The following is a 19,809-nucleotide window of genomic DNA, read 5'->3' on the forward strand; positions in this document are numbered from 1 at the left end:
ACAAGGGGCCTGAACTCACCAACCATGTGATCATGACCTGAGCTGAAGTCAGACACTTAACCCACTGAGCCACCCAGGCGCCCCCTTCTGAGAGTTAATTTAATAGCACAATTTACAAACTGACTAGAAAAGTCAGACAACACAAAAACCAGACAAACTGTATTCTCATGAGCACAAGTGAGAAAATGGATAAAAGTAGACATGACAATCTGTGTCAAACTGGACTGCTCAAAGATTATTAAACCAAAGATATAACACCAAAATATGAAATTCCACATTACAAAAGTTGCTTCTAAGATTAAATTTTTTTTTAACATCTATTTATTTTTGAGAGACAGAAAGAGACAGCACAAGCAGGGGAGGGGCAGAGAGAGAGGGAGACACAGAATCCTAAGCAGTTCCAAGCTCTGAGCTGTCAGCACAGAGCCTGACGTGGGGCTTGAACCCACAAACCGTGAGATCATGACCTAAGCCCAAGTCGGAGGCTTAACTGACTGAGTCACCCAGGTGCCTGGTAGCTTCTAAGTTTAAATAAAAGAATTTCCCCTTCCCAAAAAACATTTTTTTCAACAACAGACTCATAGCTTGACATTCAGCTGTTTTGTGCTAACAGGGACCTGAAACTGGCCAGCCAAATCGTCATTAAGGGCAATGAAACAGGTGCTACCTGATTCTTTCAGGACATAAAAAATTCACATTACAGTAACAGTCTCTTAGCTTAAACTCCATTTTTGTGAGGGAGGCCCTTTTACATGCCTGACAGTGTGTTCAGGCTACTAGAGTCCAAGGTGAAATGAACATTTTTCAGTATAACCTATGCTGTTCTGCTACAGCTCTTCATATATCTGATTTTTAAGGCCACGGACTAGAGACTCCGATTTGCTAAAAAGGTTCTTGGCAGGGAGAAATCATGCATTTAAAAAGCCAAATAGGGGCAACAGTTACACCATAATAAAAAAGGGCTTTTCTCTCAGTGGCTTTCAGTGGAATTTACAAACATCATACATCATAATGTGAAGATTAGTAATTACCTTTCAAGGTTTCCAGCAAATTTTTGGCTACAAACCAACATATGGCTTCAAAGAAAGGGAATTTGAAAAGATCTGGTGTTTTTAGCCTTTTTTCCATCTCATAACACCTAAATAAAATTTGAAGAAATTTAGTATTAATATTAGCATTTCAAAGTTAAATGGAGGCAACCAACTCAAGGAAAATAAAAGCAAGCAGGTCACAACACATAAGCCCTATCAAGTAGGGTGTATTACTAAGCACTGCTTCATTTGAGTAAGAATGAACTGTGATCTTATCCAGGTCTGACTGACCTTAACAAAAGTACACTGAAGAATAACACCGGTCTTCCAGAAGATCAGAACCTCGGAATTTGTATCCCAGTTTTGGTAGAAGGAATTTTATAAGGGTTCCACCGTAATAAGTAAACTAGTACGCTTAGAAGAGAGCTCCCTGTGTTGGACAACACTGCAACACCCACTCAGGGAGTTTTCTTCAGGCTCTACTAAGCATTCAGGTTCAAGGACACAATCGGCGCTGGTCAAGGTGAGAAGACAGGAACCACAGCTTGTCACAGTGTCAGTCTTCCCTGGGAGTCCTGGCAGCAGTCCATATAGCCAGGAGCCATCTTTCCCCCAGGGACAGTTCAGGTAAAGAAACAAGATTCACATCTGACAGGTGTGTAAGGTGCCCTGGCTTAGAGCTTCCTGACCCGTAAGAGCCAGTATTTCTGTAGTAACTCCAAGGACACATAGCTTTCAAGTTCCCCGTGGGTATGCCAAATTACAAAAGTCACCACTTTCAGGAAAGCCCAAAGATATGGCTTCCTACTAGGTATCTCTAGTTCTCCCAGTCGTGATGCAGTTACTCAATCAGAAATCATTTTACCATAAGCAGTGAATGTAGCCTGGTAACATTCTACTCTCTTCAGGCTACCAAGGGGAACAGAGGCATCCAAAGGTCAAATTCTCAGACAGAAGGGGAAACAGCTGCTAATCCTTTACCCACAGCAAAACTAAAGCAGGTGTTCAGCAATACTAACTTAGAATTACTTTCCCCCAGCACCGTCACACCTGAGCCTGAGGGATTTGGTTCATCTCCCTTATTGTAAAAACAGTCAAAGGAGAGGACCCACCCACTTTTATAAAATTTTGAAATTCAGGGATACATTTAGTCTCAAACTGAATAAATGATTCTTTTTGTTTTTAGAGTTGAAATGCATCAAGGAACCTTCCTGACAAAATTTGAAGATAATACATTTGTTGAAAGGTCCTATTTCTAATAATTTCTCAGGGCCTTTCTTCGTGAGATTTCAATTAAAATATATTGCTGAGTTTATTTTTTGGAAACTTTAAAACAATGCCCTATTTAAGAAAAAACAAAAGATCCTTTAAATTACTGATGACACAAACCTGAGCTGCATGCCAATGTTAAGGTTGTGCAGAAAGTTCCCTCCAAAAGCCATACAGTCCTGAGATGTGAGCACAGCATGTATCCACCCTGAAATAGTTAAAAGAACATAAATCAGTGATCTTTCAATATTTAAACCAAACAAATGTGCTATCTATCTGGGAGACAAGAAACTCACAATATCAACATCAGTTTACTTCATACTCCGCCCGGGCTAGAGAAGTTAATGTCTATTATGATCTACAGATACATTCATTTAAGTATCCATTAAATGCCTATTATATGCCAGATTCTGTGCTGAGTTAGAGGAAACAAACGCATCGATCCAACCAAACAAAATCATGGTACAGGATAGGTGATGGTTTTTGTGGTTGTTGCCGTTTTCGTTTTTTAGTTTAAAAACACAACCCAACTTCACATTGAAGATTTTACTCCGAGAGTAGTCAAATGTGGCTAGAATGAGCTGAGCACATGTCTATGAAATGAACCTGGGACTGGCTGAGCACGTCCCTCCTCTAGTGTCATCCTGAAAGGAGTGGTGCCTTAGGGACTAAGCAGAGGAGCAAGAGTAGAACTCAGCTGGAGGCCTGGCTCTAAGAAGATAAAGGTAGATCACCCACATTTCATTATGGAAGGTTATGGTCCTATAAATATAAATGTTGACAATCAAAGTGAGGTCTTTTTTTTCCCCACAAAAATGTTTTGAAAGTAAGAATCATTTCTAAGAGATGATGCCTAACTTTTGAAAGAAATATACATATGCTGAACATAAAGCCTTGATATAAATATAAATATATACACACATTTGCACGTAAAAATCAGCTACTAAAATAGAACCCATTTTCTTTATATTTTTCATTTTTTGATCTCTCATCATGCTGCAACCCAACATGAAAAAAACTCTTTTTTTCATTTAAAAATTTTTTAACGTTTATCATTGAGAGACAGAGAGACACAGCATGAGCATGGGAGGGGCAGACACAGAATCTGAAGCAGGATCCAGGCTCTGAGGTGTCAGCACAGAGCCTGACGCAGGGCTCGAACTCACAAACCAGGAGATCATGACCTGAGCCGAAGTCGGACACTTAACCGACTAAGCCACCCAGGTGCCCCAAAAAAAACTTCTTTAAAGACTTTCATGTGGTGCCCATTTGTGTGCTCAAAGGCACACAAAGCCTTGAGCTTCACCCTGAAATCACAAATTAGAAATTTTTGTCAGCTACGAATCCTATACATCAGTGGTTCTCCACAGAGGCAGCACTGCCTATAAAGGATGTTTTGGGAAGTTTGGAGGACCTTTTTTGATTGTCTCAGTGATCAGGAGGCACTACTGTCATTTCATGAAGGAGAGCCAGGGATGCAACGAGCAGGCCACTCCACGCAGTAAGAAACTGTCCTGTCCTGCACTAGTCAGGACTCTCTCCTGGGCACTCACACAGGTACAAAATCTGTCATTAACTGTTTAAGTCTAGAAACTGTAAGTCCATGATATATGTAAACAGTATTTTTTGCACATTTGGCACAATTTCCCAGGAATACAACCTACTCTGTAAATTGAAGGAAAGTATAGTTTGTTTGAAAGTTTATCAGCTGCCAGCTACCCTGGAAAAAAGCAACAGTCCCTACGGTAATGGTTCTCAAAGTGTGGTCCCCTGACCAGCAGCATCAGCATCAACTGGGAACCTGTTAGAAATGCAAATTCTCAGCCCCCCTTCCCAGATCTACTAAATCAGAACTGCTGGGGATGAGGCCTAGCAATCTGAGTTTTAATAAGCCTTCCAGGTGATTCTAATGCTCAGTGATATCCGAGAACCATTAATCTACACCAATGCTAAAGAATTTCAGTTGCCAATCATACACTTGTCTGAACAGGCACGTATAAAATTGTATTTTACTATAAATTACTTTTTAATTTCTTCTTTCTATTCTAGTTAGAGCACTACATTTTGGGGGAAATTATTGGTTATTGGAGGTTATATCATCAAAGAATATGAATTCAAGATTTTGAAGAGGGCATAACAAAATATTTGTTATAAAAGGGTGCCCTGGGAAGAGGACTGAAGGGAGGAGCTGAACCCACTCACAATAAAAATATTGATACACATCGAGATTTCTAAATTCTGGCAGTTCTAAGCATTTATTCTTCATTTATTCAATACATATTTATTATTATACACACCAGAGGCAAGGCAACAAAGCCAGACCTGCGGCGACAGATCCCCGTGAACTCTGCAGCCATTAAGGAAGGTCACCCACATCAGAAAAACATACTTCTCAAAACCACTGGCTTGGAGAGTCCATACCCTGCATTCAGTCACAACTCAAAGTGACTGACCTGATACCTATACTTGAGGTTATAGCTAAGGCTGGTATTCAGTCCCTTCCCAGGGTCCCTCAAAATATACCCGCTGTCTCCAGAATGTCCCAGGACAGCAGCCCAGATTCTTACAGCAGACTTGGCCTTCGGCAGCAATATAGAGCCGACTAATTAAAATTGAAAGGGTGTCATCAAAATTTCAACATTTTGTGGAAAGGACATTACAATGAACATATAAAGAAAGTGAAAAGATAAGCCACACAATAGGAGAGTCACCTGCAAATCACATATCTGGATATATCTAGATCATATATCTAGTACACAGAATAGATCAAGAACACTTAAAACTCAACAATAAAAAGACAAGTAACCCAACTTAAAAATGGGCAGAGGATATGAATAGACATTTCTCCAAAGAGATACAAATAGCCACATTAAGCACAAGAAAAAAGTTCAGCATCATTACTCATTAAGGAAATGCAAATCAAAACCATAATAAGATACCATTACTTCACACCTACTAGAACAGTCAAAATAAAAAAGATAATTACAGTGTTGGTATAGACATGGAGAAATCAGAACATGTGTACATTGCTGGTGGGAATGTAAAATGGTACAACCATCTGGAAAACAGTTTAGCAGTTCCTCAAAAAGTTAAACGTCATAAACTGTATGACCCACAATTCCATTACTAGGTATATATATAACCAAAGAGAAATGAAAACATAGCTCCACACAAAAACTTCTACACAAATGTTCAAAGCATCACAATTCATAATAGCCAAAAAGCGGAAACAACCCAATGTCCATCAACTGACAAATGGATAAACAAAATGTGGTATATCTATACAGTGGCATATCATTTGTCCATAAAAACTAATGAAGCACTCATGTGCTACAACATGGATGAGCCTAGTAAACATTATGCTAACTAAAAGAAGCTAAATACAAAAGGCCATACACCCCGCATATTATATATGAAATGTCCAGAACAGGCAAATCCAAAGAGACAGGAAGTACATTAAGTGGTTGCCAGGGGCTCAGAGGAGGGGGGGGAAATGGGGAATGCCAACTAATTGGTACAGGGTTTCTTTTTGAGGTGATGTAATGTTCTGGAAGTGGTATGGGTCACAACTTTGTTAATCGACTAAAAACCACTCACTCTTATATGTTAAAAGGATAAATATCATGGTCTGTGAGTTTTATCTGAATAAAAATTAAAATGAAGGCAAATGACAAAAAACACAATTCTGAAACAGGTCCTAACTACAAGAGAAGCCCTCTAACGGACAAAGCAGTGAAAAGTCTAAAATCAGGATTATCTCTCAGGCTATGCAAAGCTACTTTCCAAGCATGTTAAAGCCAGAGGTTCTAATAAAAAGCCAGCTTCATGTGACTGAGTATCAACCATGGGGTACGGGAATGGGATTAAAGCCTTACCTGTGGGAACAAATAATGTATGTCCCTGCTTTACCACACATTTGTAGCATTTATCCACTTTATCTCCAAAGAACACCTCACTCTGGGTCACAGATGAACTCCAAGACTCATAGAGTGCCAAGTTTTCATCTGTTGGTTTTATCAAATAGAAAATCTTCTCACCCTAGAAGGAAGCAATCACACTATTTTTGAAGAAAAAAAAAAAGCACCATTCTTAAGACGCCCTACAGTGATGCAATTTTCCAGTACAACGATCTAAGTTAAATTACATAATTATCAGATTTTTTTAGGCTCAAAAGGACACCTTTCACAAACCTGATCAATAGCTCTTGCCCTTAATAAACATCTTCACAAAAGCTAAAACTCCTCCCCTCCCCCGCCAAAATCCGAGAAGTCAGTAAGAGAGCATCGGAGAAGCAGTTAGAAGAGAGGAGGGTAAAGAATCATGAACATCTTACTGATCTCATTTTCAAAGTATGCAAGTAAATACATGTTAACAGGCCCAGGTCACAGAGAGGCATCTCTGCAAACTCTGCCCTTGCCCCTAAGATCTACAATATGATTATTTTTAAAGGCCTGTAAATAAACCTCATTTCATCAACTAACCCTTTGCCTTCTCCTAGAGAAAAGGAACAGAAGCTCAAGGACACAGCATCAAGTACAGTCCAGAGCATCACAGATGCACAGGCACTGTATATAGATGAAGATGTGGTTCTCGACCAGCACTGTCCAACAGAACTTTGTGTGATGATAGAAATGTTTTTTATCTGTGCTATCCAATACACGAGTCATAAGCCACATGTGGCTGCTGAGCACTTGAAATGTGGCTAGTGCAAATAAGGAACTGAATTTTAAATTGTATTTAATTATTATTACTTAAATTTAGCCATGTGTGGCCAGTGGCTACTGTACCAAATAATGCAATTCTAGCTAAAGCAAGGTGAATATAAGCTGTCAAGAAAAAAATAGCAGCTTTGTGGGCATTCCCGATTTATCCAACTAGCTGTCCTGGCCTGCCCTTAAGATCAGAAGCAATTATTACTGTAATTTTGCTATAATCAGGTATTTGATTCAGGGATTAACTGATCATTGACTAGGAGAAAGAGGAAACAGAGACAAAAGGCTAAAAGAGACCAACTTATAAGATGGAGACAAAAAAAAAAAAAAAGGAATCTAAATATAAATTAAAAACTCATGGTGGCCCCTCCATTACTTGAGACTTAAAAACCAACAACATAATACTTAAAGGTAAAATGACAGATCCTACTTAAAAAGCACAAAAACTTCCCTCTTTACAAATGTCATTTATAGCAAACGAATGCATTCCTGGAAAAACAAGATTATGTGTTTCTGGCAATAAGGGAACAGAGAAATATACCAATCTTACCCAGAGGACATGGTACCAAACTGAAGTTCCCCCAAAGTCAATATGGAAATCTGTGTAGCTGTCTTGAACTCCCATTAAGCAATATTTCTGAACAAATGGCTTGGGAAAAACTGAATCATCTGGCCAATAATTTTCCACCCAGGACAGTTTTCTGGCTATATCAGGGACCTCCACCAATTCAGACATCCTTTAAAAAAAACAAACACACGCATATACATATACCCACGTCATGCAAATGAGTTCTTAAAATTTCATCCCCCATCTCAACCCAAACCAAGAAATTAACTGGAACTCAAGGTTAACACCAATAAAGTTTAAAATTCATCATATTTCTAAATATTCTCTGTGTGTGCCAAAGCAAAATGCACAACATTGCTATCACTGGACCACTTTAGAAGTAATAATTATAGTTCTTACTAAAATAAATGTATCATTTAACTACATTCAGCTAACACTGAGAAGACTACACCAAAATGTCCAGAACTACTCACTTTGTATCTGAAAATTCAAGGCTGATCACATTTAACACTTTTGGTCTGTTAGGATTCATGAAGTATTTAACATAATTGTGAAGTGTCATTTTGCTGTCTGCCTGCCTTGCCACATCAATGACATCTATCACTTTGTCACCACCTGCAGAGAAAAATTATAGTCTTATTATCGGGCTTAAGAGTTACATCAATAGATGCCCTAAACAAAAATATTTAAAAGACCATATTCACTTCAGCCAGCTATAAAACTACATAGCCTAGACAAAGAATCTGCCTGTATTCTTGCTTTTTAAGTCCAACTGGAACTTCTGAAAAAGGGGGCAGTTTTTGAGGGAAAGAATAAAGCAATGAAGACAGAGTTGCTGATTAACACTGAGTGTGAAAACCTAAATGTTTACAAAGTTTTCCATACGCTAGTGATTTTTCGTGTGCAGCTCATACTGACAAAAACGCATTCTATTGGTACGTGCAAAGTGCACCACAGGCTCGGATTCTCCATTTCCTCACGCATAAAATGAGCAGACTGACTTCCTCCTTTCGCTTCTGTAACTTCTATGAGAAGTATCTTCTATAAGATTCTATCATTTAGAAAAACCAATCAGTCTCTGCGGAATTAGTGAGCAAGGTAACCACAACAGACAATTTCTGCTTGCCAGGTAGGGTCTCCTCTTCTAATATTCTGCTTCAAGAAAAAAGCCAGTGGTTAGGAGGCAAAACTCAGTTCCTATTAGTGCGTGTGAGAGGAGTTATGAATTGGGATTAATTTATAACTTTCCTATAAAACCATGAGGTGTTGCCTGCACACCAGTGCACTGTCCCCCCGGGAAGCATCACCAGTTCTGCAATGTGCTACAGGACAAGCGGAATTCAAAACACGGCAATAACCAATCTGAAAAAGAATTCAAATAAATGCCATTTTCTTACTTTAACTTTAAAGTATTACCTAGTAGACTTTATTTTATACTTCAGAGGCAATATGATTGTTAACCAAGGCATCTTACAGTGCTGAAAAGGAAGCTATCCAGTCGTTTGAATATTTTTTCCTATACTTACAGTACACTAGCCACTGACTCTACGGTGCTATTTATGCAAACAGGTTCAGGTTAAACCTCAGCCTCCTCCCCTGATTCATCAAATAACTCAAAATTAGCTGAATGTGGGGCGCCTGGGTGGCTTGGTCGGTTAAGCGTCCGACTTCGGCTCAGGTCATGATCTCACGGTCTGTGAGTTCAAGCCCCGCGTCGGGCTCTGTGCTGACCGCTCAGAGCCTGGAGCCTGTTTCAGATTCTGTGTCTCCCTCTCTCTCTGCCCCTCCCCTGTTCATGCTCTGTCTCTCTCTGTCTCAAAAATAAATAAACGTTTAAAAAAAAAAAAATTAGCTGAATGTGAAGTCATGACATTTAACCGGGTTTCCTCGGTGAAACAGTTATCAATAAAAACTGTCAACCAGCGGCTCAATAAAAGAAGAAGTCCTCAGACATTTCAGACTCAGGAGATAATGTATCACAGTAAATGTACAATTCTGAGTCAAGGGAGATTTGAGATCTAACCCTCAAAAAATCTCTATCTACAGCTGACAAGGAATGAGATCTACAGAGTCAGTTTTATCTATAAATAGCATGATGAGAAGGAACAAAATGACTGAAAATGTCAAGAAGATGGCAAGACATAAATGGTTTTCCCTCCTGTTTCTTAAGCCTTTCTGGGCCTCAACATCACAAATGGAGTCCATACATCATTAAGTGGCAATATCATCAAGTCGTTAATAGAAAAACAGCCTTGAAAATGGTCTCCTCTTTTTTCTAGTCTTTCTCTACACACAGGAGGCCACTACAACACCAGGACCCAGAGATTCCTCTCTGAATGAACCCGTCCGGCTTCCCAGTGTCTTTCTTAGTATTTACAGTTACACCTCAGTTACGGTTTTTCCTAAGCAAGTACCAGAAAATTTGATGACAAAAAAAAGCAGCATGGTGAGCCTGAGGAAATAAGAATAGATACATTGTTCCATTCTGTTTTCCTGGTAATTGTAGGTCTGCTGAGAAGAAATAGTTTTCAATATAGGTGATACTGAATTTCACTTTTCCTGACCCAGAAAACTGAACTAAATTAACACCTCCTCACTTAACTTCTCATGTTATTAGGACAATACCACTATTACTTTTACCGCATTTTCCCAAGTACTTAAAGGAATCAAGTGCGTACCTACATAGCGTTCCACATCCATGACTGAAAAAGCAGGTGGAGGGAGCCTGAGTCCCAGGTCATCTAATTTGGGGACCATAATAGGAACTTCAAATCCATGTTTCTCCAAGTATCTTTGTGTCAGCTGGCTGCCATGCATCTTTACAATGATTTCATCGGCACTAAGGAAAACATAAGGATAAAATGTCATCTTTGTTGTTAAGTTCAGCTTTAAAAAAATAGTCTGGTAATGGGTCAATTCATACACTGCATTATTGTCCATATCAGCAGTTCTCAACCTGTCATACCGAACTGTCCATTCTATAAAAAATGTTTTTATAAAGTCTCTTTTACTATCCTAAAGTGAAATTCATCATTAGTCCAATACATATAATTGGAAAAATACAGATGTATTAAATGCCTTCACTAACACAAGAGAAAAAAATTACAGCAAAATATATATATTTCAAGATGTAAATGTTTAGGAAAACTATGCTAGAAGAGAGAATATAATAATAGGGTGATTACAATTTGTTGTAATGAGTGGCTGAATTTAAAAAAGTAACTAGATCAGAAGCCACTCAACACAAGTCGTGTAGGAAATCAGAAGAGCAAAAGGGAAGGGGCACATCAGAATAAAAGTCAGTGTCAGGATAAGTAAAACAGATCAGATTCTATCTGGCTATAAAATTCTACATAAATACTTGTCAGACATTTCAAAGTCTCATGGCCACAGAACAATTCACTGCTATGCTGCACAACACAGGCAGACTGGCTCTCACAGTCCCTGCCCACTGAGACAAACGTCCAGAATGAACTCCTGACTTAAATTATCTGGTACAACAAGTATTTCATAAGTTCCAGTAAGCAGTCACCTTAAGCCACTAAAAAAGGATAACCCCACACGCCCTCTCTGATGATTAACACTCCACAGGCGTTACACTTAAGTGTGGTTTGCCCCTTTTCACTGTCCTCTCTCTTGCCATAAATTGAAGATCTCCTTAAGGGAAGTTCTAGATTTTATCTCCCAATTGCTCCCAGAATGCAGCTGCTGTACATTCAAATAAGTGCAACCCTTGCATTATAGGTTAGATCACAAGAGTTTCCATTTACACAACGAGACCTTAACCGTCTTGATGTCATCTGTGGCTTAGCCGTCAAAGAGAAGACAAGAGGTACCAGTTCTTTGAATTACTGGCTCTGTCCACCCTCTCAATAAGAAAAGGTCGGTTTGAGGCTCCCCAAAATGAGATAGACTTTTCCTGGATAGTCTTACATTTGGAGGGTGTAGATCTCCTTCACCGGACTCACTGAGTTCTGTACTACCTTCTACTCCCCCCCACCCCCCAGTTTCCCTCCTTCCCCAACCTCTGACAATCAAACACTTCCTTGAACTCCAACCTAAAGGAGAATTTCGAATCACTTGTACACCCTGATCTTTAACGTTTGGTGTTTTACTTCCCCTGTCGATCAAAAATACATAAACACAAGTGCTTAAAAACATAGTTTTTTTTTTAAACCTATTCAAATCTAGTATTTGCAAGAGAAAAAAACTGGTGACAAACTACACATGTATCACAGAGGGACAGTTAAGTAAATTATGGCGAATATACACAACTGCATACTACACAGCAGTTAAGGAGGGAGGTACATTTTTGTACACATAGAGAAAGACACAAATGAAATATAATAGAATTAAAAAAGCTGCACATCATTTGCATAACATAACCCCATTTAAAAAATTAGATGCATATATATTTATATATTCATACATCTATATACTAAAATACTTTATTTTATTTATTTATAAGTTTATTTTGGGAGAGAGAGCACACACACACATGAGCTGGGGAGGGGCAGAGAGAGACAGAGAGGGAAAGACAGAATTCCAAGCAGGCTCCACGCCATCAGTGCAGAGCCTGACACAGGGCTCAAACCCACAAACCATGAGATCATGACCTGAGCCGATATCGAGGGTCAGACGCCTAACCAACTCAGCCACCCAGGCGCTCCTAAACCTAAGTATCTTAAATGTAATTATGTAGACAAAAGGCTTACACTAAGTCTTAAAATAGGGGAGGAGAAAGATAACCCATTCACTTTATCTTATACACTTGGTGTGTTAATCACATCAAGTATGTGTAACTTAACTAATTATTGTCACTCTCTGGTTTTAAATGATATGAAGGTTTACAGAGTTAAACAAAAGAAAACCAAAGACCTTTAATTAATGGTAATTACAATTTAGACATCTGTGACCATCTCCATAACTTGCTCTCGTTAGTGATTACTTTGGCAGAGAAGCCACCGGCATAGCCAGGATTTTTAACACTATTCTTTTGGGTCACAAACCTATTCGAAAAAAATAAAAGCTATGGCTCCTCTTCCTGAAAAATGTACATTCACATACTGACACTGAACTGTTTATACAGTTGTAAGAAACTCACATGCCTCTCTGAAGCCAGTCCGTAGGCCCAGGCCGGAAACTCTGGCCCTAGACTCTGAACCAATCAAGGAAAACAAACATTCTCCTAACCCCTTTGAAACTGAGAAAAGAGTAATGTTGAGACTAGGGACTTTAATATCACAAAAGTCACGTGGAAACCACTGTGGAAACCTCAGTAGACCTGAGGGAGCCAACACGAGGCACGTATCAATTCTAGGTTTCTGTTTAAGGATTAAGGGGAAGGGGACAGACCGGAATGTAAAGGCTGTGAGGCAACGTCAAGGGTTTTATAGTCACAGGATCTGAAATAACTCCATAATAGGCTGCACGTGATGTTGTGATTTAAATTTAAATCGTGCTTCCCCTCTTTCACAAGCCTGGATATGATCTGTGTAAAAGGCTATTAAGCATTATCACTTTAAATAGATGTCAGGCAGCGAGCAGGAAATGATCTCAATTAGCATGATTCAAAGCTGGATCATACTTTTGACTCTCTTTGAGCCACAGATAAGTCAAACACTTTCCATTAACTTTAAAAAATCAAGAAGCCCAGTCCTGGTGCCCCCAGAGAGGCCAAGCCATGGTTATGGGTCCCTCTGGTAGCCCTAGGGTAGAGAGAGAGATGCAAACAACCTAAGAAAAAAACCCGAGTTTGAAAATCAGAAGAGATGAGGTAAAAGAGAAAGAGAAGCAGCAGCTGTACAGCAGAAGGAACCCAGCACCAGGCTTAGTGTATCTCAGAGTTTCTGGACAGAGATCAACAGTGAATATATTTTTATAAGGTGACCCAGTACACATACAGGACACAATAGTTCGTGAAACTGCACTTACTTATTCCTGTTGCTAACAACATGCCGATATTTTCTATTTCATTTATAAAAAATTTAAAAAAAAAGGTAAAAATCTGAGAATGGGGTTGCAACCCGAAATTCGAAAACATTGCTTTCGATAATGTCACGTGACCAGGTAACTCTCTCCAATTGTCTTTGGTCACAACAAGTTTCCGTACCTTGGGAAGACTCGAGAACGTAATTCCTGAACAAAAGTCCTGGTCCCAGCCTGCACTGGTTTGGAGCCATCGTCAATTTCGGTGTAGTCATGCCTGTGCCAGTTCCTCCTCTTTTTCACTGGATTTTCAGATTAGAAAAAGAAAACAGTTTTGGTAACTGGTGATACCATGCACTTTCTAAAAGTTATATTCTATATAATCAGAAATAACAACTGTTTAAGTACAAACACACCTGCTTTTTAATGCATTTCCACGCTGAAGAGGTAAATTTTACTTTGTGTAATGCTGCAATTATAGGCAATTAACTGTGGATTTTTAAAAATCTTTTTATTTCAAAAAAATTTTTAATGAAAGCAACAAATTCAAATTAGCAGGGAGTCCATTATAATAGCCACATTTACACATACTATAAAATATCACAATTATTTTAAATCATGATTTTCACTAGACCATTACGTCATAATATGGTTTTTACGGATCATCCAAGTCATCCTCTCAGGATAGGACCTTTGATCCCACATCGGAAATTTATTCCAACAGCACAGCTCCCTTCTCTTTTATGTCAAGATCTATTCCCCAAATAAGCATGCTTACACTGCCACAAAAGAAGAGCAGGTGGCTACATCATAATTAAAGGAAAACAAGAGGAATGACAGAACAAATAACTTTATGATTAGTTCTAACGCCAAGATCCTGTGATGCTACAGCTCTGGGCGGCTACGATCTTCAAGAGTCACGGCAATCAAAATCAGTAGACTTGGATTTGACTCCTAGTTCAGCCATGACTTACTCCACGACCTTGGGCAAGTCACGGAACATGACTGGGTCCAGTTTTCTCAAGTGGAAATGAAGGCAGGAGGGCTGTGTTTCAAACTGTGTCAAGAAACCCTTGATAAAGCAGAAGATGGAGAAGAGGCCGAAAAGGGAACTCCAGACCTCATTCTGCTTCCACCAGGGCAGCACCACATACACCCCTTTTGTTGCTACCGGTGTAAGATGTCAATTTTTTATCTTTTTTTTTTAAGTTCGAAAATCACTCTTAAGCCTAAAACCTTCATGATTCTGGGAAATGTACTGAAGTCTGCAACCAGCTTAGAATGCATCAAAAAAAAAAAAAAAGTGGATACACAAATAGACAGTGGGATAGTTACACAGACCGCAGTAAAGCAAATAACGTAAAATGTTAACAGAGTCCTAGATGGTGAGTTTGGAGGTACTTCCTGCAAAATTCTTTCAACTTTTCCTGTATGTTAGAACAATGTCATAATAAAACATGGGGCGGGGGCAACTCTATGAATCTAAGTTATTTTAAACCTGCACCTTACAAAGATCATAATAATAAAATAATACTGGATCTTCATATGGATAAGAAGTCACACTAAATACCCAATGGGGGGGGAAATAAGCCTTATTCATATCTAAGAGTTTAAAACAAGATTCCCAAGTAATTCATGGCAGTCAGACCCTCAACATGGAGAAGAGTAAATCCCATTTTTTAAAAGTCTCATGAGAAAAACTGAGGATCTTAAAGCAACCTTCCTAGAAAATACCATTTCCTAGTATCCTTCGTGTGTTATTTTTTTCTCATTTAAATCACTTGTAAAATTCAAGGGTGTTTCATTTCAGGCTTCTGTTCTACATATATATAGATTCATAACCCCATTTTATTTTCAACTGGGATCATGATATTCATCCTGCTTACCTTTCTTATTCTATCAGGAGCATTTTCTCATTAAATATTCAAAAGCAATTTAAAGGCAGCCTAGAATTTTAAGACGTAGATGTAGATGCATCATTTTATAATCCTTTTTTTGATTCTTAAGCACTTAGCTCATTCTGAATCTTTCTTCAAACAAAGTTAAGATTAATATTCATATACATCAATCTGTTTCCCTCATTAATTCCTCAGGATAAATTCTTAGAAATGCTAGAAGAAAGATTCAATATTATGAAGATACTTGCTACATACTGCAAAACTGCCTCCAGAAAAGTGGTAGGTAACTCATACTCTTACCAGAAAAGCAGTAGGTGACTCATATTCTTACCAGTGTACATATAAGCAGCAGCCATTTCAAAACCCTGGATCAACAGTGAGCATCATCATTTAAAAAAAGAAAAAGAAAAGGCTGCCCATCTGATAAGTAAACTATGGTATTACACTGTTTTAATTTTCATTTCGGCAAAACAGATTAGAATTAGAACAGATTTGGGACTGGACAGCTATGAGCTCAAACCCCAGCTCTACCAAACAGCTACGTGAAAGAGCTGGTTAGATAATATTTTTCTCACATCAAGGTGTTACAAATATCAAAGGAAATGACAGAGGTCAAGTACTTCTTAGCACAGTGTCCGGGGCATCCCATGAGCTGCCAATTACTTCTCTTTCCTTTTAAATAAGCAGTCTTGCATGATGTTAACAGAATGCTATAAATGTCCTGTTAGGCCAACAGGCTTAACACATAAAATCAGCCACTGCAAGAAGGTGGCTGAATATCTGAGGGGAAGGAATATTCTAGCAGTGGTCCTAGGGAGAGAAAATGTTGAGTTTGGCTTCCATGTGCCTGAGGAGCACTGAGGTATGTATTTAAGTATTGGGCTTTTTTGATACTTGCCCTTGAATAGAGTTCCTGATTCCCATTAAAAGGGTCAAGTCTAAATTCACTATACCAAGTGGGTATTATACTGACTAATAGTATCTATAATAAGAATTCCCAGGGAATTCTGAGAAGACAGAAGCCCTAGGTAGCCAGCAAGAGAGGCTTAACAGCAGAGGGAAAGAGGCCAAAAGCGATGACCCAAGTTGAGGGTGGAGGGTGAGGGGGTGGGGAAAATGAGCCTTAGATCAAGATAAAACAAATTACTGGATCTTGGGCATTTTCCCTGTGGGTATTCAGAGCTGGACTCTTGCCCAGAAGATAACCAATGCCTGACCTTATGTTATTCAAGGATGAGAAGCATATAGGCCAGGGCCAGGCAGTAGTCAAGCTTCTCTCTGAAGCATCGTTATTCAAAGTGCAGGTCGTGATCCATTATGGATTGTGAAATCAATTTAGTGAGGATGACAAGCTTTTTAAAAAATTAAATCACATAGGAAAAACAGAAAATAGAGTGCATCAAATATCATAGTAACCCACTGGTATTTCATAGAAATTAAAATCAAATTATTTCATTTTGGGATTACATACTTGAATTCTGAACTAAAACTGTTATAAATTTTAGTTCCGTTTCCTTTCTTGAAATAACAACCCAGTATTGGTTACTCCCTCTAAGAATTATACTTGGTCAATAATTATTACAAGTTATATGCCACATACTTCACGGCTATACAAAATAAGAACTTTTAAAAACATTTATGACCATAAACTGGTCAATTACACTAACAATTCTACCAATTTGTTAACCTCAAATTTCATACTGTGTAACTAATAAATGGATAACCTGTAGATTACAAGGAAATATTTTAATGTATTCTTACAGCTTAAATTTCTCAATCTCTTACAAAGAGACTAGATAAATTACTAATATTTCTAACAGATAAGCAGTCAGTTGCTAGTAAGTTTCTCTTAAGTAATTACTTGCCCACAACTTCAGAAAAAAATTTCTATGAAGAAAAAAATACTAGGAAAAAAGCTGCATTTAAAAAGGTTGGATAGGTTACCTACATCTCACTCAAGTGTGTATCAAAGTATGTTCAGGTAAAGTTTTCTTCCTATTGCAAAATGATTAAGCCTGGTTTTTCCCTCTAGTCTCATGAACACAAAAATGCTAGTTTGTAGTCTACATTTTTTACAAAAGAAAGTTATAACATCCTTCAAAACCTTTTAAACGTTATCCCTACTTTCCATCTGCACAATGACCATTAACATTCCAGTCTATTCTTCTGAAGCATCTGTAAAATATCGTTTTGTGTGTGACGCTGGTACACCCCAGAGGATGTGTGAACTTCCCTGCCTGTGTCCTGCCCCTGGGGCAGAAGAGTGCAGGCAGACACTTGGTCTGGCTTCGGTCTTCCTCAGAATGGGACTGGACGGGGTGTGGTTTCAAGTTGGGCAGGACTCTAGGCCATACTCAAACTGATGACCAAATTCAGAAAACGTAAGTAATATTTTAGCATATTGATGCCCTAATTTTCTCCTAAAAATATAATGCATGTGTGTGCATTAAAGTCTGTCCCAAATATTACTGAAAGGTTTTTAAAATTTATTTATAAAGAGATAAAAGCAGTTGATATCAGTTTCTAGAATTAGCAAATTTTTCACATTTCTCAAATTGAAAACTTTGAATGTATGTCCTTGAGTTTGGGGGCTTTGCACTGGCAATTAAGAATAATATTTTTTCATTTAATCTTTTTGACTTATGAAATAAGTTATTCAATAGTTCAGACAGAAAGTGCATTCTCATTATCTTCAGAAAAATATCCCCTACAGTTCTTAGTGGATGTAACATAACTAGTGAAAGTATTATTAAAATATTGTCATGTACACATTAAATTCTTTTTATTTTTTAATGTTTATTTATTTTCAGAGAGAGAGAAAACAAAAAAACATGCAAGCGTGAGGGGAGGAGGGGCAGAGAGAGGGGGAAAGAGAGAGAATCTCAAGCAGGCTCTAAGCTGTCAGTGCAGAGCCCGACACAAGGCTCGATCCCATGAACCATGAGATCATGACCTGGCCAAAATCAAGAGTCGGACACTCAACTGACTGAGCCACCCAGGCACCCTGTACACATTAAATTCTAAACTTCAGTTTTTATTTAAGCTTCTAGTACTTACTCAAGGAGGAACCATGTAGAACTGCACAGTTGGGACAGTGATAAAGGTCAATGTCAACAGCATGATGTTCTTCTACACCAACACAGCTAAGATAAAGAAAAATAGAATCAATATGTAAATAAGTTGAAAATATTTACTTAACTGTAATAGATGGTTAGAATTTAGCTGCGAAGTGTACAACAACTTCACCAACAAATTTTGTAGATTCCAGAAACATATGTACAAATTTTATTCTCTTCCCTACACACTTGCTAAATAATTATGGGGCAAAAATATGCCCAAATACATGGGAAATGATTCACTATTAACAGCAGAGACATCAGAAATAATATAATTATAAGCCATAAGAGCTCAACCATTATGTAAATGTCACCTAGTGTGGATTCAATGTTTGTGTCCCCCCAAAGTTCACATGCCAAAGCTTTAACCCCTCCACGTGGCTGTATTTGGAGACAGGGCCTCTAAGAAGTAATAAAGACTGAATGGGGTCATAAGGGTGGGGCTTTGATGCAACAGGATCAGTGTCCTTAGAAGAGACTAGAGAGCTCTCATGCTCTCTTTCTCTTCTCTTCCTCTTCCCTCCCTCCTATATCCTAGCATTCTATTAACCTAGCACTTAGTAGTCAGTTAAAAATATGTTTCAAGAAGGAGGGGGGAGAATGATTTGTAGTGAACCAAAACCTGAGAGTTCACCTCCAGCTAACCCACAGCACAGGAAATGCAAAGGACATACTTCTGGAAAATGGGAGATGATCACAGAGAGGTCTGGATGCAAGAAAAAAGTGAAAAGCTAAAAAACGTAATAAATATATGGGTAAATTTACATGGAGACTCACTACCGAAAATAATGTCATGTGAGATTTAAAAATATAGAGAGAACTAAAACACATAACAACAGCACTTGAGTAAGGAAAGGACAAAAGGAGTTACAGGCTCTTCAGGCACTTATCCTGGAAGGACAGGAAAGGTGATGATTAACATCACCTTAAGTTGAGAATGCCTATTAGAATTTCTTGAGAGATGACTAAAGGAACGGAAATAGAAAGTATAGCTTCCAGGGGCCCCTGGGTGGCTCAGTGGGTTAAGTGATTTCGGCTCAGGTCATGATTTTGCAGTTTGTGAGTTTGAGCCCCGCGTCGGGCTCTGTGCTGACAGCTCAGGGCCTGGAGCCTGCTTTGGCTTCTGTGTCTCCCTCCCCTCAGCTCCTCCCCTGCTCACACTCTGTCTCTCTCTCAAAATAAATAAAGATTAAAAAAAATTTTTTTTTAAAGAAAGTATAGCTTCCACACTAGTACCGAAGCAGAAATAGAATTTATAAGAATTTATTTTTAAAAAATCAATTCAAA

At 38.5% G+C, this 19,809-nt stretch overlaps 1 protein-coding gene across 3 annotated transcripts in view; it reads right to left on the reverse strand.

The window, feature by feature from the left end:
- Nucleotides 1-19,809, reverse strand: part of KDM7A (lysine demethylase 7A) — a 77,707-nt gene that overhangs the window by 23,859 nt on the left and 34,039 nt on the right. For 2 of the 3 annotated variants that reach the window (XM_042973562.1, XM_042973564.1), the window contains exons 2-9: nucleotides 18,464-18,549; nucleotides 13,693-13,810; nucleotides 10,259-10,419; nucleotides 8,054-8,195; nucleotides 7,563-7,749; nucleotides 6,176-6,338; nucleotides 2,421-2,508; nucleotides 1,032-1,138 (exon numbers count right to left, since the gene is read on the reverse strand). In XM_042973562.1, the coding sequence (XP_042829496.1) occupies nucleotides 1,032-1,138; nucleotides 2,421-2,508; nucleotides 6,176-6,338; nucleotides 7,563-7,749; nucleotides 8,054-8,195; nucleotides 10,259-10,419; nucleotides 13,693-13,810; nucleotides 18,464-18,549 (1,052 nt within the window). The remainder of the gene's footprint in view (nucleotides 1-1,031; nucleotides 1,139-2,420; nucleotides 2,509-6,175; nucleotides 6,339-7,562; nucleotides 7,750-8,053; nucleotides 8,196-10,258; nucleotides 10,420-13,692; nucleotides 13,811-18,463; nucleotides 18,550-19,809) is intronic. The other variant, XM_042973571.1, reaches the window with a different exon arrangement.

The sequence above is a fragment of the Panthera tigris genome, chromosome A2 (genome assembly GCF_018350195.1).
Source record: "Panthera tigris isolate Pti1 chromosome A2, P.tigris_Pti1_mat1.1, whole genome shotgun sequence".
Lineage (NCBI taxonomy): Eukaryota > Metazoa > Chordata > Mammalia > Carnivora > Felidae > Panthera > Panthera tigris.